At 40.9% G+C, this 25,520-nt stretch overlaps 1 protein-coding gene across 1 annotated transcript in view; it reads left to right on the top strand.

Moving 5' to 3' along the window:
- LOC133138844 (bcl-2 homologous antagonist/killer-like) overlaps window positions 1-24,775 on the top strand; it is a 29,764-nt gene extending 4,989 nt beyond the window's left edge. Inside the window, exons 2-6 of the mRNA XM_061257945.1 lie at window positions 8,995-9,105; window positions 11,923-12,058; window positions 16,345-16,488; window positions 18,436-18,616; window positions 23,478-24,775. Coding sequence (XP_061113929.1) covers window positions 9,027-9,105; window positions 11,923-12,058; window positions 16,345-16,488; window positions 18,436-18,616; window positions 23,478-23,582 — 645 coding nt within the window. The 5' untranslated portion in view covers window positions 8,995-9,026 and the 3' untranslated portion in view covers window positions 23,583-24,775. The remainder of the gene's footprint in view (window positions 1-8,994; window positions 9,106-11,922; window positions 12,059-16,344; window positions 16,489-18,435; window positions 18,617-23,477) is intronic.
- Window positions 24,776-25,520: the final 745 nt, after the last annotated feature.

Below are 25,520 nucleotides of genomic sequence, written 5' to 3'. Positions count from 1 at the left end.
CAATCACACAGTCTGTGTTTTAACACTAGGCTACTGAATTATGATATTACTCCGAGATTACGGTTGTGAAAGGAGACAAGGAAAGAAGGAATAGAGTTGTTCGTAATGTAAAGAGGTTGGGAGAAAGAAAAAATAGTTAAGTGTGCAGACCTGATGCTGTGCATAGTGTCATAATAGTTGTAATTGTCTGTGTGTGTGAGTGTGTGTGAGTGTGTGTGAGTGTGTGTGAGTGTGTGTGAGTGTGTGTGAGTGTGTGTGAGTGTGTGTGTGTGTGTGTGTGTAGTGTGTCGTCTTTCCAGCAAAGGAAGGAGGAGTGAAAGGAGACGAGCTGGCAGAAGCGCTTCTGTTGGGTCCGTAGTATTGAAATACTTTTTAAAATGTTTTGAACGGAATGATGGAACTAAAATGGCGGAACTGGGCAAGATCTGGGCCGGAAGTCGCTTGCATTCTGGGAGACCTGGCAGGCATGCGCCGTCAAACAATCATGTATGTTGATGTATTCAGTTTCTGATTTTACTCAAGATACAGTACTGTGCAAAAGTCTGAGGCACCTGTATAAGATTCTGTACAGATAAGATGCTTTCATTGAAAATACATTTTCCTAAATAAACATACTTTACATTTTACATTATATTTTAGTAATTTGACAGAATAGTTAAAGACTGAATCAAATCAATATTTTTTGTGACCACCCTTCATTAAAACTGCATAAAACTGAGATAGCCAACACTATTGATCAGAAGTTCTATGAGACAAGCAGGGAGGTTGTTCCAAGGATGTTGGCTCCTTGCCACATTTCTTTTGCGGACTTTGGTTGGCTCCTTGCTTCTGATCTCAGACAGCCTTGATCAAGTTTTTATGTAAAAGTAGTCTATTGCTTACAGTAATATTTTACTTTTGAAAATTAAATACAAAAATGTCTCTGTAAAATTAAATCTTTTGGAAAATGAATATTTGGAAGTCTCAAATGTGTTCTTTTATACTAACACACACAAAAAAATGAACATATTTATAATAAAGTCTGGGGTGCCTAAGGCTTCTGCACAGTACTGTATGTCTTAGTCGTAGAGTGGAATATTGTTTTAAAACATTTAAACGAGACATAGCAATTAGGCCTACCATCTCCCGACTAAGCTTTGAAGCCGTTTTTTTTTTAAAATATGGTTTGATGGCACTGAAAATGCAACGGGCCACATCTCTCAATGTCTAGAGTTGAGCAATATGTGACTGTTATTGATGGACCCTGTCATATATAGTCAGCTAGTCCACCAGTGGACCACAAGCTGACTCTACCACTCGGTTTGTCCAGCTAGAGACCGGCTTTGCCACAGACCAAAAGGAAGTGTCAAAAACACAGCTTAACCCATTTTAAACCAGTTTAGAAACTTGGCTGGTCTTTGATGGGATATGGCAGTTAGCAAATCGGTTAATTACCTCATAATCAATCCGACTTCTATTGCTGTAAGCTAATGGCAGTAGGCTGTATCCCTGAAACACCGTCACCACTGCCAGAAGGGAGCTAGGCTGCTATAGAGCATTAATATTGTGGCAATTCAAGGTTTTTCTTGGTGATCGAGCATCATGAGCTCACAACATCATTATTGAATTTGGGTATACATAATAACTTACATTGCTCCTTATGCAATGTGGGTATGGCTGTGTTGAAAGTATGATTGTAAACTAGTAGAATTTATTTATTTAAAATATTTTTTAAATACATATCTACAATGACCTATCAAGTATTAATTGAACCTCTCGGTGTAAAAACTAAGGGCTTTAATACCGAAAACTACATTTTAAGATAAATGTTTGCATTTTCTGATAGCCTTAAAAGATCAGATTAATGCAAACAATGCCCTCAATCAACGTTTATCAGCACAGATCTTTGACCCCATGCTACCACCCCGCAGTTTATATTCAGTTTGTGCAGAACAAGACTTTCTCATTTCATACCTCATATCATATTTAACACAGCATCATCTTATTATTTTACAATATAAATTAGATCTATTACATACAACATACTAACATTTATTCCCACAGTGAGAATTAAAGTGATTTGTGGGTGACAGTCATTGAGTGACTGTGAATACACCGGAGTTTACCTTGACTTTGTTTAATTGGTCAATTACTTTTGGACAAATATTAATAATTGCATAAAATTTACATTACATGTCATTTGCCTGACGCTTTTATCCAGAGTGACGTACAGTTGATTAGACTAAGCAGGAGACAATCCTCTCCTGGTGCAATGCAGGGTTAAGGGCCTTGCTCAAGGGCCCAACGGCTGTGCGGATCTTATTATAATAAGAATAATACATAGAGTGATTATGTATGGGCCAGTACATACATATACTGTAGCCTGTACTGTGCATCTGCTTTTAGACTTTCATCCAGAATACATTAGGCCTATATGAATGAGATCATAATATACGCTCTATGATATACATTTTAATGCAGGATCTATGAATTAATCACACTATTTTAAAAACTATGCTTTGTATCGACACTTTGTAGACAAGCTATGTTGAAAGAGTGATGCAAGATATGTGGTCCCAAATGACACATGGACATGTTGGAAATAAAGCATGCTTTAGAAAAAGTAAGTAAGTAGATTGCCTTTGAGTTAATATTATATTTTGCCAATAAATTCTACAGTGCACTACTCTAAGATTAAGATTAATTTGTTGGGTGTTTAAGATTCAAACTTATCTGCCCAGTGGTGAGGACATGCTCTTTGATGTACAGCAGGCATGTTAGCGCTGATAAATGGCTGATAAATTTCATATGTATATATATCATTGCTGTTAGAGTTAAAAAAGTAAACTTTTGCTCTGGGCTTTTTTCCTTTATTTTTATTTTGAAACTGTAAAAAATTTAAATAAAAAGTAATCTTGTTTAAAAAAAAATTTAAGAAATGTCATGTTTAATGTTAGAGTTGTTCCGATACCAGTATCAGAAATGCCCCGGATACAGGCCAAAAATCTGGATCGGGTATCGGCGAGTACGCGTGTACATGCACTGATCCAATACCACATAATTCATCGTGATGATCGCTCATTTACACTACTCAGGCACACAGCAACACATGCGGTGCTATCAGAGAGTGTAGTAAGAGCTAGCAAAATGTCAGCAATTTAGCAATATTTTACACTGGAAAATCCCACCAGTAAAATGGCGACATGCAGAGCATGCAAGGCTTTAGTTTTGAGGGGTGGCACTACTGTTGCCAATTTCAACACCAGCAATCTCATAAAGCAATTGAAGGATTCCATTCTAAACTAGCAATCTGCAGATATTTCAGAGGGTTAAGAACCCAAACATTTGAATGCTAAAGTACTATAGTCATTGAATGCTAAAGTGCTATAGTTATCAAAGAATGTCTGCGTGTTTTAAATCTGTAACAGTTGGTTCACTTATCGCTTATTGCATGGTGTATCCTGGTCAAACTACTGGTAAACTGGACATCACTTTCTGCTATGTGATATCTGCATAAAAATTAATGAAGCATACTCATTAGGCTATTTATCCAAGGAGTAAAGATTAAGATATCTCAGTATTCATCTAATTTAAAATGTTTTAAAACTATTAATATTATGTGTCAATTGGTGCATTGTGAAGTCAAGATTCTACGGTTTCTGTCAATATGTTTGTTACATCTGTGTGGTAAAATCTCACAGTGAATCATCCAAATAGAAAGGAAAGTTGATCTGATCTTGTCAGTGTCACCGGCAACACCACAGGATCAGTACTCTGTATCGGCCAATATGCAAATTCAGGTATCGGAATTGGTATCGGGAAGGAAAAAATTGTATCGGAACATCTCTATTTAATGTTGGACCATTTACAGGTCAAGTTCACTTCTGTTCACATAGATATTAATTGCAAAAGGCTTTTTGACCTAAATTTGATCAAATTATTGTACACTACTCTATATGTAGTGTGCTCAGAGTCAACATTTGAATAGCTTTTTTGAGATGAAAAATTGTAAAATGGATTAAAAAAAATAAATTAAAAAAGTTGAGGGGAGAGCCAGAGGTTTATCTTCGATTGTGAACACAGAACCGCAGCAAGGCAGAACATCCTGCATGCAATGGCTTCACTGAGATATAAAACCCCAATGGTGTTGGTTGTTGCTTTGGCCCAGAATGAAAGACTGCTTGAATGCTTGGGGAGATAGGTTGACACCCATCTAACAACCTGTGGTGAATCAATTGATTCCTAGTTGGTCAAGGGGTGGACACATGCCCACTAAAACGAAACATCTGTCCATCCATTATCTTAACCGGCTTAACAGGGGGGCTGGAGCCTATCCCAGCATACATTGGGTGAAAGGCAGGAATACACCCTGGACAGGTCACCAGTCCATCGCAGGGTACACACACCATTCACTCACACACTCATACCTATGGGCAATTTAGACTCTCCAATCAGCCTAACCTGCATGTCTTTGAACTGTGGGAGGAAACCAGAGTATCTGGAGGAAACCCACGCGAACACGGGGAGAACGTGCAAACTCCACACAGAGAGACCCCGGCCCACCAGGATTCAAACCCAGGACCTCCTTGCGTGAGGCAGCAGTGCTATCCACTGCACCATCCTTGCCGAACAAAACATTTGGTAGATAATTAAGAATTAAAAGACCAAGCAAATGATAACAAGCCAAACAATTAGCCTTTGCAAGAACATACACATTTGTTTGACAACCCAATTAGGAGCCTGAAGATTCACCTCAGTCCTGAATTTAATCAGTTTAATGGTGAATGGTTGGCATTTATATAGCGCCTTTATCCAAAGCGCTGTACAATTGATGCTTCTCATTCTCCCATTCACACACCGACGGCGATTGGCTGCCATGCAAGGCGCCGACCAGCTCGTCAAGAGCATTTGGGGGTTAGGTGTCTTGCTCAGGGACACTTCGACACAGCCCGGGCGGGGGATCGTACCGGCAACCCTCCGACTGCCAGACGACTGCTCTTACTGCCTGAGCCATGTCGCCTAGTTGAATATTTTTGTTACCTCTTTATGCAGCTGTTGGCCATATCACACAATAAATACAACATGACCACGGGTCTTCTTGGCATGCATAGCCATCTATGACATAATATGGCTTAAAAAGGTAAATAATCCCTCTAAACATAAAAAGCACCCAATTAACAGAAATGTAACATCCTGTTTGTGTTTGGAACAAAAACGAGTCCCCCAGAACCAATGTTGAATACCCCTGCTATAGACTGTAGAGAAATAAGGACCAAGTGCCTGTTACATCACCCAGTGACAAGTTTACCATGTTGTACAGTTTGATCCAGATCCAGAGACTGGGCAGCTGCTGCAGCTCCTCCTGTGTGAGAGAGTGACATTAAATATTTAGCAGTCTCTAGAAGTCTCTACCTGCTAGTGAATTTATTTGCCACAATGTTTTTTGACTCCTGCATTTTGTTTGTATGCCCAGGAATTAAAATGTATGTCATCGTAAACGGTCTTTTAGTGACTGTGACACTGCACAGTTTTGATTCAGCATGCTCAGCTGCTTGGCTGCTAGCCAGACAAAAGTCCACAGACACTCCAGGTGGGTTTAATCTGACAGGGGTCCGTTTTATGCCGTTTTATGGCGCCAGGGATAGAAAGTAGCCTCACACTAGCAATGTGCTGCTACTTACACCTGCTGTCATTGGTGGTATAAGATGTACGGATGTAATAGACTCTATTATGACATTTTTAAGGCTGCACATATGAAGGTGGGGTAAAGCCCGGGTTTCCCAAACAGGAAATCAATACAGCAAAGAATATGGAAACCATTGAATGCTGAAGATTATTAGGCTTGAACTGTACAAGGCGAATAAAAAGCTGTGGGAGCAATTACTGAAGGTGACCCTGCATCAGATGATGTAGAATAGCGTATATTGCATATTTCTAAACCAGTTTATATGGTTTTAATCATAAGGGTAAGAGAGCCAATACAAAATCTTTCCTCTGCCTCTACCCCCAGCATGGCCTCTCCAGTTTCTGATAAAGTGGATATGTCTTTTAGGCCAGCCATATGCCTAGATTCTTTCATACCAATTTAATTAAATGAATTCTCTTCCTTAATTAATTCATCTAAAAAATCCACCTGTCTGCTTGATGCCTGATTCTTAAAACAACTGCTTCCTGCAATTGATACACCATTGCTTAATCTTAACAGTGCCTCCCTAACATCTGAACATGAACCTCGGTTATTTAAAATAGCAGTTATCAAGCCTGTCCTCAGGTAGCCCAACCTGGATCCAAATAAACCATCTAACTACAGGCCTGTCTCAAACCTCCCGTTTCTGTCAAATATTTTCAAAAAGGCGGTAGCAAAGCAAAGCCCTCTGGAAGTCTCTCAGTTTGGGTTTACAAACAGAAATATTGGTTGTTTGTCCCAAAGTCCATCAGAAACAAAATGCCTGACATTTCTTTACACCTTGATGGTGTCTCTGTGGCTTTGAGTGCAGTCATCAAAAACCTTTGTGCCACAATCCTGAGCTCTCCTTTGGAACACATATAAAAAGAACTGGATAGGATTGCTTTCTTTCACTTGAGAAATATAGCCAAAATTAGGAAACTGGATTATTGTAATGCCCTCTTGTTAGGATGTGCAAATACCTTATTAAACGCCCTACAGCTCGTTTAAAATGAAGCTGCTCCTATTCTAGCTAGAACAAAGTGCTTTGAGCTTATTACCCCAGTATTAGCATCTCGCCGTTCAATTTTGCATTGATTTCAAAGTACTCTGCCTCACATTTCAGGCCTCTCCCCTCCCTAACTTAAGCACTTGCTCTACCCCTTCATTCCTCCACAAACTCTTTGTTCCCAAAATGCCTTGATTTATCATTGTTCCGAGAGTGGGTAGATGTACCGTAGGTGGTAGAGCCTTTTACTATCGAGCTCCGCTCCTGTGGAACAATTTACCCGCTGAAATTCACGGAGCAGACTCTCGCTACGTTTAAGTCTAGTCTCTGATTGTACCTATATAGCAAATCCTTTAGTTGAGGGACACGGCTTGGTGTTGGCATGGATCATGGAGTCCCTGGTGGACTGAGGTTGCTCCCCCCCTTCCAGCCTGCTAGTTCTACCATCCTTGTGCAAAGAATGGACCTTCACCTCATCATCTATATTTGCCATCTGCATAATTTTTTTTATTTTTATAATTTATTACTTGTATGATTATTGATTACATTTAAAGAAAAAAAAAATCTGAAAAGGCTGAAAGGCTGATCTGGGGTGACATTGGCTCAGGCAGTAAGAGCAGTCGTCTGGCAGTCAGAGGGTTGCCGGTTCGATCCTGCCCTGGGTGTGTCGCTGAGCATGACGCCAAACTCCCAAATGCTCCTGACAAACTGGTTGGTGCCTTGCATGGCATATACTATATACTATATACAGCCATATACTAGTTTCCATGCACACACTATTAAGCATTGTTCTAGCCAGCTCTCCAACCTTGTGTGTCAACATTCCATCCATATAACATTATTAACTTGCATTTTCTTGAGGATAAAACAATTCTAACAGGAATAATGTTGTTAGTTAGTGAGCTTGCAATAAATGAAGGTAGATCAGTTTGCTGGATAGTTTGGCAATTCCACAGTAATGTGAACCTGTGCATGAAAAAATAAACATACTTCTCAATGAAACAGTTGATTGTGACCATTTTTAAATCTAATAAAATGTAGGCTAACAACAAGAAAATGCAAAAATAATTTTTATTTTATTTTTATTATTAGTCCCAGATTGAAATCAATGCTTTAATCGCCAAACTTGTATAACTTCTGTGTGTTTAGCCACCTTGTTTTTTGACTTAGTGGAAATTGTGATTTTATTCATTTGTGTTGTATGCATTTACGTGGTGAGCATTCTCAATGAACATGCACAATATTGAGTTATTTTAATGAAACAACATGCAACATACTTTACTGTAGGGTAAACAGTAACAGTAAACAGTTTTTTGTTATCTAAAAATGGGACCTTTTTTAATCATATTGGATTCCAAATCCGGAACTGATAAGAACAGGAATCGATAAGCAGAACCGGAACCAGAATTGATCAAATCCAAACGATACCCAACCCTAAAGTAGATATAGAACTATGGGGATGTAAATGTATGTGGTTTGATTCGGACACGGCCTTGGAATCAAGAGGGACATTCCATTGTTTCAGTGAGACACTCCACCCCAAATACACACACGTCTTATCCCCACCACCCGGGGGAGGGATGCATGCAGGGATGTGGCACTGTTGTCTTTTGCTGCATAGCCCAATTACACTTCAGCTTCAGATCACCAGGCTTTCTCAGTGAACAGTGCAGAGTTCATGGTTCCATCAGTAATGGCAAGCCATCCAGGTCCCCAGCTGGCTAAGCATCCCCTCACCATCTCACTACCACCTCCATGTTCGACTGGGCTGTGGGGCCTGCTAGTTCGGATGGGCCCCGATGCAAGATTTCTTTTTTTATGGGCCCTAAGACGGAGGCACGCACACGCAAACACATATAAGCTATGTATGCACACACACACGCACACACAGCACCATTAGAGAGATATTTTACAGACAAGTAACTTTGGTTATTGGGACGCAGACTACATCGTTTAGAACTTTAGAACATTTGTATAAATCAAGTCAGAACCATGGACCAATGTGGATGGTCATAGAATCAAATCAACAAGTCAAGAAATCAACAATAGTTGATATGTTTACATAACTAAAGCTTAGGCCTATAGGCTACTCATATGTCAGTATCAGAGGAAAAGCACAACACATTAAATTCACAGTTCACTGTGTTCTCATACCTAATTCACTGATTGCATTTTTTACAATAAAATATAAATGAATGTATGAAGATCAGTTAATTTCTTAGCTTTTGTTTTATCTTTTCATTATAATCTTTTTTAAATTACAGAATTACGAAACTTCAAAACGTCCGCACAGCTATTCAGCTATTCAGCTTCCTTGGCTAATTTGTAATTTGATTCGAAGGACATTATTGACGTGCCTGACTGGGTGGAGCCATGGCCAGCGGGGGTGGAGATGACCCCTTAAAGCCCGACCAGAATGAGAAAAATGGAGACTCGTTGCCCCCGGATACCGGTAAGAATGGCTCCACATATAGCTGTACCCACCTGTTTTTTTAAAGGAAAGCCCCGTCTGTACACTCCTCACCTCACTGTCTTACTGATACAGGCTAGTGTATACTCCCCACCTCACTGTCTTACTGATACAGGCTAGTGTACACTCCCCACCTCACTGTCTTACTGATACAGGCTAGTGTATACTCCCCACCTCACTGTCTTACTGATACAGGCTAGTGTACACTCCCCACCTCACTGTCTTACTGATACAGGCTAGTGTACACTCCTCATCTCACTGTCTTACTGATACAGGGCTAGTGTACACTCCTCCCCTCACTGTCTTACTGATACAGGGCTAGTGTACACTCCTCATCTCACTGTCTTACTGATACAGGGCTAGTGTACACTCTTCATCTCACTGTCTTACTGATACAGGGCTAGTGTACACTCCTCACCTCACTGTCTTACTGATACAGGGCTAGTGTACACTCCTCCCCTCACTGTCTTACTGATACAGGCTAGTGTACACTCCCCACCTCACTGTCTTACTGATACAGGCTAGTGTACACTCCTCATCTCACTGTCTTACTGATACAGGGCTAGTGTACACTCCTCCCCTCACTGTCTTACTGATACAGGGCTAGTGTACACTCCTCATCTCACTGTCTTACTGATACAGGGCTAGTGTACACTCCCCATCTCACTGTCTTACTGATACAGGCTAGTGTACACTCCTCATCTCACTGTCTTACTGATACAGGGCTAGTGTACACTCCTCCCCTCACTGTCTTACTGATACAGGGCTAGTGTACACTCCTCATCTCACTGTCTTACTGATACAGGGCTAGTGTACACTCCTCATCTCACTGTCTTACTGATACAGGCTAGTGTACACTCCCCATCTCACTGTCTTACTGATACAGGCTAGTGTACACTCCTCATCTCACTGTCTTACTGATACAGGCTAGTGTACACTCCCCATCTCACTGTCTTACTGATACAGGCTAGTGTACACTCCTCATCTCACTGTCTTACTGATACAGGCTAGTGTACACTCCTCCCCTCACTGTCTTACTGATACAGGCTAGTGTACACTCCTCACCTCACTGTCTTACTGATACAGGCTAGTGTACACTCCCCATCTCACTGTCTTACTGATACAGGGCTAGTGTACACTCCTCATCTCACTGTCTTACTGATACAGGCTAGTGTACACTCCTCACCTCACTGTCTTACTGATACAGGGCTAGTGTACACTCCCCATCTCACTGTCTTACTGATACAGGCTAGTGTACACTCCTCATCTCACTGTCTTACTGATACAGGCTAGTGTATACTCCTCATCTCACTGTCTTACTGATACAGGGCTAGTGTACACTCCTCACCTCACTGTCTTACTGATACAGGGCTAGTGTACACTCCTCACCTCACTATCTTACTGATACAGGGCTAGTGTACACTCCTCCCCTCACTGTCTTACTGATACAAGGCTAGTGTACACTCCTCCCCTCACTGTCTTACTGATACAAGGCTAGTGTACACTCCTCACCTCACTGTCTTACTGATACAGGCTAGTGTACACTCCTCCCCTCACTGTCTTACTGATACAGGCTAGTGTACACTCCTCACCTCACTGTCTTACTGATACAGGGCTAGTGTACACTCCTCCCCTCACTGTCTTACTGATACAAGGCTAGTGTACACTCCTCACCTCACTGTCTTACTGATACAGGCTAGTGTACACTCCCCACCTCACTGTCTTACTGATACAGGCTAGTGTATACTCCCCACCTCACTGTCTTACTGGTGTGCTGCTTTTAGTTAGGTGCTCTGCAGTTTTTGGGTAAAATATTTCCCCTTGCTTACCAGTTAGTTTGCTGTCTAATTATATTTGTTTTCAGTTTGCTTAATCACTGACAATAGAGATGCAAAATCCTGTTGTCATATGATTGGTCATTTGACATCCATGTGGTTCTGTGGCTTATTGGTTTATTTCATTGGAGGAAGTGAGGTACTACAGTCATCAAAAATATCCCTTTGCCTAAACTGTGGCATGTGGCATGGGTTAATGTGCTTTTCATGAACAAAAAGACAAAAATAATTTTCATAGTATCTTGTGGTCTGTTTAGTTCATAATCTCTATCTAGCTTTTAAGCAAAGCAATATTAAGATCAGCAATTATGTAATTTGTTTTGATTCAAATATTTGTCTTTGCTCGATTGATCTTGCCTGGAGCAATTGAGCCAACCAAGAATTTAATGGGTTCTAATACACCAGACGAGCACAGCAAACTGTAGGAAAGCAAAAACAATTACGTTATTGACCCAGGTCTGACTCCACTTAATAATGAGGTAATCAAGTTAAAATATTTTGCTATATATTCTTCTGCTTTGCTAATAAATGTAGAAAGCTGAGTGCTATAACATTAAACATGGATGTATTGGCAAGGCCAGTAAAACAGGGATGTATTGGCAAGGCCAGTAAAACATATTTATTGGCAAGGCAAGTATGGCCAGAAAAATCTTATTTAATTTTTTTATTTTGGCTTTATTTTATCCCTATATTTCTGTACTTTTTATTGTGAATCCAGAACCATCCTGATCTAGATTAAACAAGATCCTAGACTAAAAAACTTTTGTTTAATGGCGATGTTCTTTTCTTTTGGTCAAACACTAGGCTTAATCTGTGTATGTGAAACCGACCATTCATGTCACAGAATATTTATATTCAAGGGGTCTGTGAAATGACTAGGCTACACCAGTTGAGGGGCTTTGTGGAACTGTATGAACTGTTGGCAGAATGTGTCTCTCCACTGCCTGGTTTTGGCTTTTTCCAGAAGAGCACGTGGTGCAGGAGAGCGAGGAGGTCTTCTGCAGCTACGTCTTTTACCGCTACAACCAGGCCGTGCAGGAGGGCGAGGACGAGCTCCCCTCCGACCCCGAGATCCTGGCTCTACAGCCCAACAAGAACAGGTTAGTAGCGCTGAGATCATGGCTCTACAGCCCAACAAGAACAGATTGGTAGCACTGAGATCCTGGCTCTACAGCCCAACAAGAACAGATTAGCACTGAGATCATGGCTCTACAGCCCAACAAGAACAGGTTAGTAGCACTGAGATCCTGGCTCTACTGCCCAACAAGAACAGATTAGTAGCACTGAGATCATGGCTCTACAGCCCAACAAGAACAGGTTAGTAGCACTGAGATCCTGGCTCTACTGCCCAACAAGAACAGATTAGTAGCACTGAGATCCTGGCTCTACAGCCCAACAAGAACAGATTAGTAGCACTGAGATCATGGCTCTACAGCCCAACAAGAACAGATTAGTAGCACTGAGATCATGGCTCTAGAGCACGAACATGCAGTGTGGGTAGGCAGGGTTTGCAGCACCTAGCCAATGATGAAAATAAATAATAATAATAATAAATAATAATAAATAAATAATATATATACATAATACATAATCCACTAACAGCACACATAACAGCCTTACATACCTTACAGCCTTGTATACATACACTCAGCAAGCACTTTATTAGGTATTTATTAGACTTATTGGACTTTTGCTGCTGGAGCCTATCCACTTAGACACACTGGGCCTCATTGGAATATTTTTGGAAATCCGTATGAAAATGTATGTGTGTTTGGAAACAAACCAAATATTTGCGCAGGATTCATGAAAGAGGAGTAGACACAGCTTTTTTTTGTGTGTTGTGTGTATGTTGTGTGCATGTTGATAAATGCCAATCGTAAACAAAAAGCACGTGCACAAAATGTATAATTGGCATAAATTGACGGCCCTAAAATACCTTATAAGGACCACGGAAATTAATTCCAGGCAATTTAAAGAGATGGCAGAGAAAAAATAGTGACATGCTCTGATTTCTTCTTTTCTTTTTTTTATCATTATGTGACTACAGCTACTACAATAACTTCTCTTTGCGAACATGAAAATATACAGTTCTGTGCAAAATAAGAATGCTTTAAAAAAAATAGAAATGTTAATAGTTTATTTTTATCAATTAATAAAATGCATGAACAGAAGAAGTGAATATTTAGCGTGACCACCCTTTGCCTTCAAAACAGCATCAATTCTTCTAGGTATGCTTGCACACAGTTTTTGAAGGAACTCGACAGGTATGTTGTTCCAAACATCTTGGAGAACTAGCCACAGTTCATCTGTGGATTTAGGCAGCCTCAAATGCTTCTGTCTCTTCATGTTACATGTAACCACTACACTACAGGCCAGCCCTGTAATCCCATGTGAGATGTTGAGATCAGGGCTCTGTGGGGGCCATACCATCACTTCCAGGACTCCTTGTTCTTCTTTACCCTGATGATAGTTCTTAATGACATTGGTTGTATGTTTGGGGTCCTTGTCCTGCTGCAGAATAAATTTGGGGCCAATCAGATGCCTCCCTGATGGTATTGCATAACGGATAAGTATCTGCCTGTACTTCTCAGCATTGAGGAGACCATGAATTCTGACCAAATCCCCAACTCCATTTGCAGAAATGCAGCCCCAAACTTGCAAGGAACCTCCACCATGCTTCACTGTTGCCTGCAGACACTCATTCTTGTACCCGCTCTCCAGCCCTTCGGCGAACAAACTGCCTTCTGCTACAGCCAAATATTTTACATTTTGACTCATCAGTCCAGAGAACCTGCTGCCATTTTTTTGCACCCCAGTTCTTGTGTTTTTGTGCATAGTTTGGCCTTGTTTCCACGTCAGAGGTATGGCTTTTTGGCTGCAATTCTTCCATGAAGACCACTTCTGACCAGACTTCTCCGCACAGTAGATGGGTGTATCTGGTCCCACTGGTTTCTGCCAATTCTGGACTGATGGCACTGCTGGACAGTGTAGGGAGTGAGCATGATGTGTCTCATCTGCTGCACTAAGTTTCCTTGGTCGACCACTACGGTCCTCAACGTTGCCCGTTTCTTTGTGCCTCTTCAACAGAGCTTGGACAGCACATCTGGAAACCCCTGTCTGCCTTGAAATTTCTGCCTGGGAGAGACCTTACAGATGTGATATAACCACCTTGTGTCTTGTTGCTGTGCTCAGTCTTGCCATGGTGTATTGGACTTCTGACATTAGACTGTCTTTAGCAACCTCATCTTGGGAGCTGGAGTTTGGCTGTTCCTCTCCCAGTTTTAACCCTCCTACACGGCTGTTTCTGTTTCAGTTAATGATTGTGTTTCAACCTACATATTAAATTGATGATCATTAGCTCCTGTTTGGTATAATTGGTTCATCACACTCCTGACTATATGCCTAAAAAATCTCTGACTTGTGCAAGTGTGCCTAGAAGAATTGATGCTGGTTTGAACACAAAGGGTGGTCACACACAATATTGATTTGATTTAGATTTTTCTTCTGTTCACTCACTTTGCATTTTGTTAATTGATAAAAAATAAACTATTAACTTTCTTACTTTACAGCATTTACAGCATTTTTACACACCTGCCTAAAACTTTTGCACAGTACTGTCTATAAAACCTATTTAGGATTTAACATCTTCTATGCCATGATATTTTGTTATAATAAACTTGCACTCGCCGTTATTGTTCGTTATTTATTCTGTTCAAAAATGGAAAAGGAAATTAGCTGATTGTCCTCATGGAGAAACATAAAGCAATGTGCCAAACCTGATGAAGATCCGCTGGGATTGAAACGTTGTCTAAAAAAAAGTGTGTATATCAGTGCGCAGGCTTCCTTCTTTTCATCTAAACTGACATCTAAACATTGGTAATTGGCCTATTTTTGTTTATATAAGCTACATAAACTATTTATGTGCCACATAGGACTGGAGTGCTGCATTGGAGATATCGCTGTTTTTGTAATCTCTGTCTTGTCAGGTAAAATAAAAATGGTTTCTCATAAAAGTGGAGGCAAAGTTATACTGTCTGAGATGTTACTGTCTGGGATTATCAAGGAGCAGTATATTTTCACTGTTCTGTGCCAGTCAGCTGAGGACAGAAAGCACCTGGCCATGTTCTGGAGGTAGGCCATGCTTTAATCTTCTATTAAAGCAATAAATGTAATCTGAAGAGAGTCTAATGCTGCATTCATGTCATATCGAAAAGACTGAATTACCACCTTCCGAATGGGAAAAACAGTTAACCTCTGAAATTAAATGTGAGTAAAAATAAAAATAAACTCATTAACAAATGAAGCGCATGCCATGCCATTTCTATAACATGTTTGAACTTGAACGCGCCGTTATTGTTCATTGTTTCTTCTGTGAGCCTCAACAGAAATCGGCTCGGCCTTTGAATATGTGTTCTTTCCAAAGTAGGCTACGCCACGCCCCAAACCGTCTGATAGGCTAAAGCAATACATGTAGATGTAAAGTTAAGAGACATATAAACAGGTCTAAGCAGGATACACCCTATTTATAGCAAACTTTTAGACTTTCTGGATACGCCCTATTTATAGCTAATTTTGTGGAATTTATATTACACTCCACATAAGCATGCATGAATTAATCAGGATTACCGGAATTAAACATCACCCATTTTAATGTTGAATCCTGTTGCGTTCTCATATGATATGAATAATTATAATATACAATTGGCTTATTGAAATAATGTTGCCATTCAAAATCTAATAAAATATAAATGAATGGAATAATGAATGCACAAAACATGCTTTACAACCGTGCGCTTTCATTCCCGCGCACAATACGTTCAGCTGAGACTTGTCAAGTTTGTTCTGCTCCCACTAAAAAACTGACATCTGAAAACTTTGATAAATCCCGCAGTATTTGTACAAATGCATTTCGAAAGAATTTAGGGGGATTTGTCCCTCTCCACATGTTAGCGAGTTTTTATTCTTAAAACGTGTTTAAAATAGATTTCCTTCCACCTAGAGCCATAAATTTCATACAAAAGATCTTCATCTTACAACGTTCACATCCCATACAATACAACACTCCAGACTATTTGTAAACCATTTAGATTCGATCACATACCAGTACTAGTGTCCAATAATATTTAAGCGACTCCGATCACAAGCAGATAAGAGATTTGTTCTTCTATTGGCGGTTTTTCAAATATATATATTTTTTATTCATCCCAACCACAGTTCGCTTAACTTCTCTGGAGAATCTGAACAATTCTTCTCAGATTTAATTTGTATGGTGTCATGAGAAAATTTCTGAAAATTACCTTTGCAACTCTAGTGATGATACAGGGATACTGAGTGTTAATATGGAAAAATAATTTTTGGGGCTTTTTTTTTCTTTTTCTCTCTGCAGTCAGATGTGTCGTGTTGGGCAGCAGTTGGCGATTATCGGAGATGACATCAACAGGCGCTATGACCTGAACTTTATGCAAATGCTGTCCGAGCTGCAAGTGACCCCAGAAAATGCTTACAACTTTTTCTGCAAGATCGCCGAACGGTATGCACCGACAGACTGCCCAAGCCTGCTTGGGACAAAATAGGCACACCAAATTTAGTCATAATCTGACACATTAGACTACAATGGTTTTTTGACATCAATTTTCGTTTGTAATACATAAAATAATGTTTAACTATTCTTATCCTTGCTTTGACTCCTGAGTTGGGAAGTGTGTTGGTGAAGTGTGTGTTGCAAGCAGGTTCTTATTCTCTGTGGGGCTCATCCAGGTGCTGGAACACCATGTTATTAAAATAGTGGGCACCAGAACTGGGTCAGATACCTTTCTAAGCTTTACTGTGCTTGTCTTGTGTTTTGGAGCCTATGAAATACTCAATTACAATGGCAAACCCCACCTTTTGGTCCTCTTGGTTGTCTCAGTTGCCCCAGGCAAGCACGAGCCCAGAAGTCTTTTATTTCAAAATAATTATGTATTTTACCCAGCTCTGGAACCCACCTCCATCTCTGCGCCTCTTTGCTTTCCCCATCTTAATAAAGTGGATAATTAATATGGATGGACTGTCCGCTCTTAAAACAATAAATAAATAATTAATAAAAAAATTCTGTAGTAGCTTTCCAATTTCCGAATGTTTTATTTTTGTTTAATCGCATTGTTATTCAATTGAATGCATCCATAGTTCCAGTGCGTGGATGATCCCTGTGACTCCAGGCATCCATAGTTCCAGTGCGTGGATGATCCCTGTTAAACTGTCGTCATCTTGTGCGACTCTGACTTAGGAACTGAGGTGTGATGCGTGGTGCTGACATGGCGTTTTTCAGTGGAGAGTATGTTTGTCTATACCCTCCTGAGTTGATAACCGGGGGTTCGGGTATGAGTGCTGACATACGATTGGCCATTCCAAATCAGACCTGGGTCAAAGGCTAGGGCATTGTTTTGGATTCAAAATAAGTAAAGAAAATAAATAAGTAATTACCACAGGGCAGGATACAGAAACGGTCAGCAGTCCTTTGGAAAGGGAGGCCATGGAGTGCCTTGAGGGCCATGGAGTGCCTTGCAGGTATAAATATTTTGTTTAATGGAGCATATGCATCCTTTTTAATAACATATGTCCCATTACATTACATTATTGGCATTTGGCAGACGCCCTTATCCAGAGCGACGTACAGTTGGTTAGACTAAGCAGTAGACAATCCCCCCTGGAGCAATGCAGGGTTAAGGGCCTTGCTCAAGGGCCCAACGGCTGTGCGGATCTTATTGTGGCTACACCGGGATTAGAACCACCGACCTTGTGTGTCCCAGTCATTTATCTTAACCACTATGCTACAGGCCGTCCCAAAAACAATTTTCTTCAGACAGACTTCGAATACAACCTTTATTACGTTCCCCACATCATAAGATTTAATTGAGAATTTCTCAACCAGCAACCATGTGAATTTTATGACTGGCCCCTAGTAATCTGAAATTGCAGAGATCAAAGGTGGGTCTATGTAAATATGTATGGATGGTGTAGAGCCACGGTGGTACAACAGGCTAAGATGCAGCAGACTTGCGGTTGCAGTTCACTGCAGTTGCACACCGGGGACCGGGGTTTGACTTGCCAAAAGCCAAGTTTGGCCGGCTCACGTGGAGCAGCATAATTGGCTCGCTGCTCCAGAGGGAGGGTCTTGGCAGGGTTAACTGTTTGCTGCACAATAAAGCACCTCGGAATCATGGTCATGAGCATGAGACGAGACGACTTGAATAAGGCGTGTTGTTCTCCTTTGGGCCGCTGAGCGACGGGGTGTGGGCGGTGTGTCTAACACTAACTCTAATTGGATCAGACGGGGAACAATTGGCTACCAAATTGGGAGAGAGAATTTATTTTTTATTAATGGATGGCGCATTTATTTTATGTATTATGTATTTTGTATTGTGTGCATTTATTAAATATGCATGATTCTCTGTTCTGGAAATGGATGGCTTCGTAAGGGTTGTCTGTTCTCTCCCAGCCTGTTCGACTCTGAGATTAACTGGGGGCGCGTGATTGCCCTGCTGAGTTTCGGGTACCGCATGGCACTGCACGTGTTCAAGAACGGCATGACGGGCTTCCTGTCCCGCATCGCACGATTCATCGGAGACTTCCTGCTGAGGAACCGCATCGCACAGTGGATCGCACAGCAAGGGGGCTGGGTGAGGTTCTGCTACTCGCACACGGACACACGCACACACACGCACACACACGCACACACACACACACACACGCACAGCAAGGGGGCTGGGCGAGGTTCTGCTACACGCACACACGCACACACACACACACGCACAGCAAGGGGGCTGGGTGAGGTTCTGCTACACGCGCACACACACACACACACGCACAGCAAGGGGGCTGGGTGAGGTTCTGCTACACGCACACACACGCACACACGCGCACACACACACACACACGCACAGCAAGGGGGCTGGGTGAGGTTCTGCTACACGCACACGCACACACACACGCTCACGCAGGCACGCGTACACACAGTACTGTGCAAAAGTTTTAGGCAGGTGTGAAAAAATGCTGTAAAATAAGAATGCTTTCAAAAATAGAAATGTTAATAGTTTATTTTTATCAATTAACAAAATACAAAGTGAGTGAACAGAATAAAAATCTAAATCAAATCAATATTTGGTGTGACCACCCTTTGCCTTCAAACCAGCATCTTCTAGGTACACTTGCACAAACGGCGATTGTTCTATTTCTATCCATGGGTTGTCTTGTTGGTTGGGATGAATCCAGTTTGTGATGTAGTTTAGCTGGTTTGCCAAATAGTATTGATAAAAGTTTGGGGCTTCCAGTCCTCCTTGAGTTTTGAGTTTCTGTAAAGTGGAAAGTTTGATCCAGGGCGTTTTATTTTTCCAATAGAATTTAGTTGTGATGGTGTTTAATGAACTAAACCATTTTGTGGTGGGCTGGGTTGGAATCATTCTGAAGAGGTAGTTCATTTTTGGTGTATGGTAATACAGTTGCTATTCTACCAATTAGAGATAGTGGTAAGTTTGTCCAATGGTTTAAATCATCTTCAATTGTATTTATTCAGGAGGAACAACTCTGACAGCTTGGTGGAAATATTTATTCCCAGATATTTAATTTTGCTTGTGGAGGTGAGGGGTGAGTTCTGAGCATTCCAGTCAGTAAAATTGTTGATTTTGTCCAATTTATACTGCATCAGCAAGGTCTCTCCCAGGCAGAAATTTCAAGGCAGACAGGGGTTTCCAGATGTGCTGTCCAAGCTCTGTTGAAGAAGCACAAAGAAACGGGCAACGTTGAGGACCGTAGTGGTCGGTCAAGGAAACTTAGTGCAGCAGATGAAAGACACATCATGCTTACTTCACTTCACAATCAGAAGATGTCCAGCAGTGCCATCAGCTCAGAATTGGCAGAAACCAGTGGGACCCAGGTACATCATCTACTGTGCGGAGAAGTGGTCTTCATGGAAGAATTGCGGCCAAAAAGCCATACCTCCGATGTGGAAACAAGGCCAAGCGACTCTACTATGCATGAAAACACTGGGGTACAGAAAAATGGCAGCAGGTTCTCTGGACTGATGAGTCAAAATGTAAAATATTTGGCTGTAGCAGGAGGCAGTTTGTTCGCCGAAGGGCTGGAGAGTGGGTACAAGAATGAGTGTCTGCAGGCAACAGTGAAGCATGGTGGAGGTTCCTTGCAAGTTTGGGGCTGCATTTCTGCAAATGGAGTTGGGGATTTGGTCAGAATTAATGGTCTCCTCAATGCTGAGAAGTACAGGCAGATACTTATCCATCATGCAATACCATCAGGGAGGCATCTGATTAGCCCCAAATTTATTCTGCAGCAGGACAAGGACCCCAAACATATAGCCTTCAGCGTAAAGAAGAACAAGGAGTCCTGGAAATTATGGTATGGCCTCCACAGAGCCCTGATCTCAACATCATGGAGTCTGTCTGGGATTACATGAAAAGACAAGCATTTGAGGCTGCCTAAATCCACAGAAGAACTGTGGCTAGTTCTCCAAGATGTTTGGAACAACCTACCTGCCGAGTTCCTTCAAAAACTGTGTGAAAGTATACCAAGAAGAACTGATGCTGTTTTGAAGGGAAAGGGTGGTCACACCAAATATTGATTTGATTTAGATTTTTCTTCTGTTCATTCACTTCTTCTGTTCATACATTTTGTTAATTGATCAAAATAAACTATTTACATTTCTATTTTTGAAAGCATTCTTATTTTACTGCATTTTTTCCACTCCTGCCTAAAACTTTTGCACAGTACTGTACATACACGCGCACGCACGCGTGCACAGACACGCACACACACACAGAGACACAGACTTCCTGCTGACGAACCGCATCACAGTGGATCGCACAGCAAGGGAGCTTGGTGAGGTTCTGCTACATGCAACCTTAAAAGCTTATCATGAATAATAAAATGCATCAGACGGTCAGATAAAATACTGTAGTTAGCACCTTTAGATAGGATTTCAAAAACATAAAAACATGTATGCTAAAGGATCTAACAAAGTTAAATGATCAATCCTTACTCCCCCTTCTGTGCTGATGAATACACAAACCTACAAAATAAAGGCAGCAATACACATAGGCCCATTGGGTCATTGTTATAAACACCCCTTTTATGTGAACACACATAGCTTTGCACTTAGACCCAGGGTTGGCAGAGCTAACATTAGTTTATGGCTAGGGTTGTGGTATCTGTTATCTGCCATGGCCATGTTTAGGATTTGTTCAGAACCACTACGCTACAGAGACGGCCTGTAGCATAGTGGTTAAGGTAAACTGGGACACACAAGGTCGGTGGTTCTAATCCCGGTGTAGCCACAATAAGATCTGCACAGCCGTTGGGCAAGGCCCTTAACCCTGCATTGCTCCAGGGGAGGATTGTCTCCTGCTTAGTCTTATCAACTGTATGTCGCTCTGGATAAGAGCGTCTGCCAAATGCCAATAATTTAATGTAATGTAATGTAATGTAATATTCAACAAGTTATGGAACACCCATTACCAAGTAATTGCCAATTAACCCAATTTAATTACATTCAGCTCATTGAGCAGTAGTCACCACCACATTTCCGTAAGTGCACTATGCCAACGATCAAAGGAAATTATAAAAGAGATCGGGGGAAAAAGAGTGGCAGGCCTGCCAAATGTCTCCAATGGTACAGTGACGATTCAAGTCCTAAACGATCCCAGAAGAACATCCAAAGAACTACAGGCACCTATCGAGCCTCAGCTAATGTCAGTGTTAATGTCTCCACAGTAAGAGACAGTGTTAATGTCTCCACAGTAAGAGACAGTGTTAATGTCTCCACAGTGAGAGACAGTGTTAATGTCTCCACAGTGAGAGACCGTGTTAATGTCTCCACAGTGAGAGACAGTGTTAATGTCTCCACAGTGAGAGACAGTGTTAATGTCTCCACAGTGAGAGACAGTGTTAATGTCTCCACAGTGAGAGACAGTGTTAATGTCTCCACAGTGAGAGACAGTGTTAATGTCTCCACAGTGAGAGACAGTGTTAATGTCTCCACAGTGAGAGACAGTGTTAATGTCTCCACAGTAAGAGACTGTGTTAATGTCTCCACAGTAAGAGACTGTGTTAATGTCTCCACAGTAAAAGACTGTGTTAATGTCTCCACAGTAAGAGACCGTGTTAATGTCTCCACAGTAAGAGACCGTGTTAATGTCTCCACAGTAAGAGACCGTGTTAATGTCTCCACAGTAAGAGACTAGGCAAAAATGGGATTCGAGGGCGAGTAACGAGAATAAAGCACTCTGATTGGATAATGTTGGATAATGTTGGATAATGTTCTGTGGACAGATGAGTCAAAATACATTTTTGGATGCCATGGGTCCCATTATGTCTGGCATTAAGCAAATAGAGCTTTTCACACTAAGAAGATCATGGCATCAGTGAAACATGGTGGTGTGGTGAAGCTATGTTGCCTCATTACCTGGACAACTTGCCATTGTTGAATGAAACCTCCCAGTGAAAGACTTGAGATCAAATTATAAAAAGCATTTGGTTGCAGTTATTACTAAAGTTTGTGCAATCGCTGAGGTTCAAGGGGGTAATTACTTTTTTTTATGGGCTATATACAGTTGTGTTCAAGAAATTAAATTAAATATTAGTTCAGTAATTTAAAGTGAAGTTTAATCTTGAAAAATGTTTTTTTGAACATATTAATGTTCCTTTTCTTTGCTTCCTGGAAAAGAATAATGCATACTTGATACAATTTGCTAAAAGCTATTAAAAAATATTTGCACTTTATTCACGTTTTTAATGCACTGCTATTTATACAGCTGTAGGTGTTTGATCATTTTTTCATTTAATAAATTAAGTTATAGTTTCAAAATATTTTTTTGTGTTTTTCTTTTTTTATCTCTTTGTCTAATATTACATGTTCCTTGATATCTGAAACCACCGTGTGACAAGTGTGCATCAGGAAGGTGTCGAATACTTTTTCACAGCGATGTACATTTCACATGCATAGATGTTGCGTGTGGAAACACCTCCATATCACCCCCATCCTCGCATCTCTGCATTGGCTCCTACATGATTCTCCTAACATTCAAATGCATACATGGGAATGCTCCCCCTACCTCAAGGAAATGCTCACAGCCTTAAACCTCACTCACAGCCTTAAACCTCACTCACAGCCTCACTCGCTGCCTCACGTCAAGCCACAGTCTGCTCCTTCACACCCCCACTAAACTCAACGGGGAGAGGGCCTTCAGCTCTGCCGCGCCCCATCTCAGCTGTTTAAAAACTGGCCTAAAACACACCTTCCAGCACTGTCTCTCTTGTGTCAGTATGTCCTTATAGTGTTGTCCTTGTTTATTTATTATTAATTTTTTTGTGTAAACCTTAGATCTTTTATGTAGCACCTTGAGATTTTATTCTAAATGAAAGGAGCATGATAAATAAAATATATGATTATTATTATTGACATACATTTGACATGTAAAATGATATACATACGGGGTGTACATACATAACCTTTTCCCCTCTGTGTTGCAGATTGCTGTTCTGGAGCTGGATAACGTCTATGTGAAGTACATGCTCATGCTGCTTGCAGCTCTGCTCCTGGGCCAGTTCGTCGTCAGGCGGTTTTTCAGTTCCTGATGGCGCTCACAGCTGGCATGTTGTTCACCTTTGACCCCAAATAAAGCTCAGGGATCGCTGCCCCATCACTGAAATGTGAGACAAGACATGAGAGGAGGACTGGAGGGGTGGAGAGTGGACACTTCAACCGCAGATCTTTTTTTCTTTCTTTTTTAAAATAATTATGTCACTCCGTGTAAATACTGCATCTTCCCTTCAGCGCTCCCAATGGCCCTGTTTTTCCAGGACACAAATGGATTCCATACATTAGTATGTTTTTTTGTTTTTGTTTTTTAATAGAATAACAGTCCCTGTGTCCCAAAGTTATAGAAACCTTTAAGTGACCTGTGAAGGAACTGAACCCCCATCATACTTCACTCAGAATTGCCTTTTAAGTCACCCATTAACTCAATAAAAATAATAATAAGGAAAATATTTTATTTCAATGCTGAATTCTGAAGAAACACCACTTTGTTTTCCAGAATAGAAAATACTGCCCTGTAATGACAGAAATATCTGACTCGGTCAGTCCAAACAAATTGACAGATCTAGTGGCCCTCTCTCAACAAGCAGGTTTAAATCAGACTGAACCCTCAGTGTAATGCACACACTTTCTCTGAGCCTGCAAACAAGTGGGTGTTGGCTGTAGAGTGTGTCCAACTTGGCCTCTCTTCTTTGGCTTGTGTTCTTTTGTTCATTCTGATGTACCTTAAACTTAAGATATGTTAACTTATTTGTGGATGATTAGAGATCCATTGTCTGACTACTGTTAAAACGGCCATTTTGATTTCTTTTTCTGTATCATGTAGCAGCTGACCATTGAGGCCTCATTTTAGATAGCCACATTAAAAGGATTTGGTAGGCTTCTCTGTTAAGTCAAGTTCAGGTGTGATGATGTCTAGTCCCCACCCCCTTTTTTAGTTTGACTTTGATCTGTCGATTTTAAAAAGACAGTCTGTCACTGGAACAACACAAGATGTTTCAAAAATCTCAGGTTTTTGTCTAAAGAGAGATTGATGCAAAAACATGTTCAGTCTTTAATAACTTTTTTAATCTACTTTGATACAATCAGCCAAATCAGAAAACCACTACTGATGCCCAGATATGATTGGATAAGGATACTGAGGTGCTTTTGAACTTGTTAGAATGTGTAATATTGACTTGGACCACCTTGATGCAATAATTCTGTGAATAAATACGGTTGTGGACAGTCACACATTGTATTTCATTAATGCAGCTGCTGTATGTTTCTCATACCTGGCCTCAGTGAGTAAAGACACACCCTGGCCTCAGTGAGTAAAGACACACCCTGGCCTCAGTGAGTAAAGACACACCCTGGGCTCAGTAAGTTTGAGCCATGAGCTTTCCGGTTCCTGGCCTTACTTAAGCTTTACAGTACCTGGCCTTGCTTTCTTACCTGAGCTTTATAGTCCCAGGCCTTACTAGCTTATCTTGAACGATAAAATTAATTTGCACTCATATGGTCAGATCTTCTAAATTACAATTATAGATAAACACAATCTGACTAAACTAATAATGCACAAACATTTGTACTTTTCAATTTTATACTGATTGCATTGTGTGACTGTGGGGCCCATTCACAGATTGGAACAGAGCCTTAACAGATACCAGACCGTGGGGCCCATCTACACATTGGAACAGCCTTTAAGGTACATTTGGTAAGATTCTTGTGTTAAAACATTGTTACAAGACCATTGTCACCCTATGAGGAACCTTGGTGGACAAAAGTACAGGTTTACATACCACTACATGGAGAGAAATCGGTTCCTTTAGAAGGGGTCAATTCACAAACAAAATAAGGCTTCAACAAGTTAACATGGTAAAATGTAATTGACCTCCTGTGACCAGGAGTAGCTATTAAATAGTTTTGATAGAAACTTTTCGCATCGCAGTAAATTAATGGACCAGTAAATTTAGCCATGAATGCTGAACCAACCA

The sequence above is a fragment of the Conger conger genome, chromosome 10 (assembly GCF_963514075.1).
Source record: "Conger conger chromosome 10, fConCon1.1, whole genome shotgun sequence".
Taxonomy (NCBI): Eukaryota; Metazoa; Chordata; class Actinopteri; order Anguilliformes; family Congridae; genus Conger; species Conger conger.
Note: the sequence above shows the minus strand (reverse complement) of the source record. Positions and strands in the feature narration are given on the sequence as shown.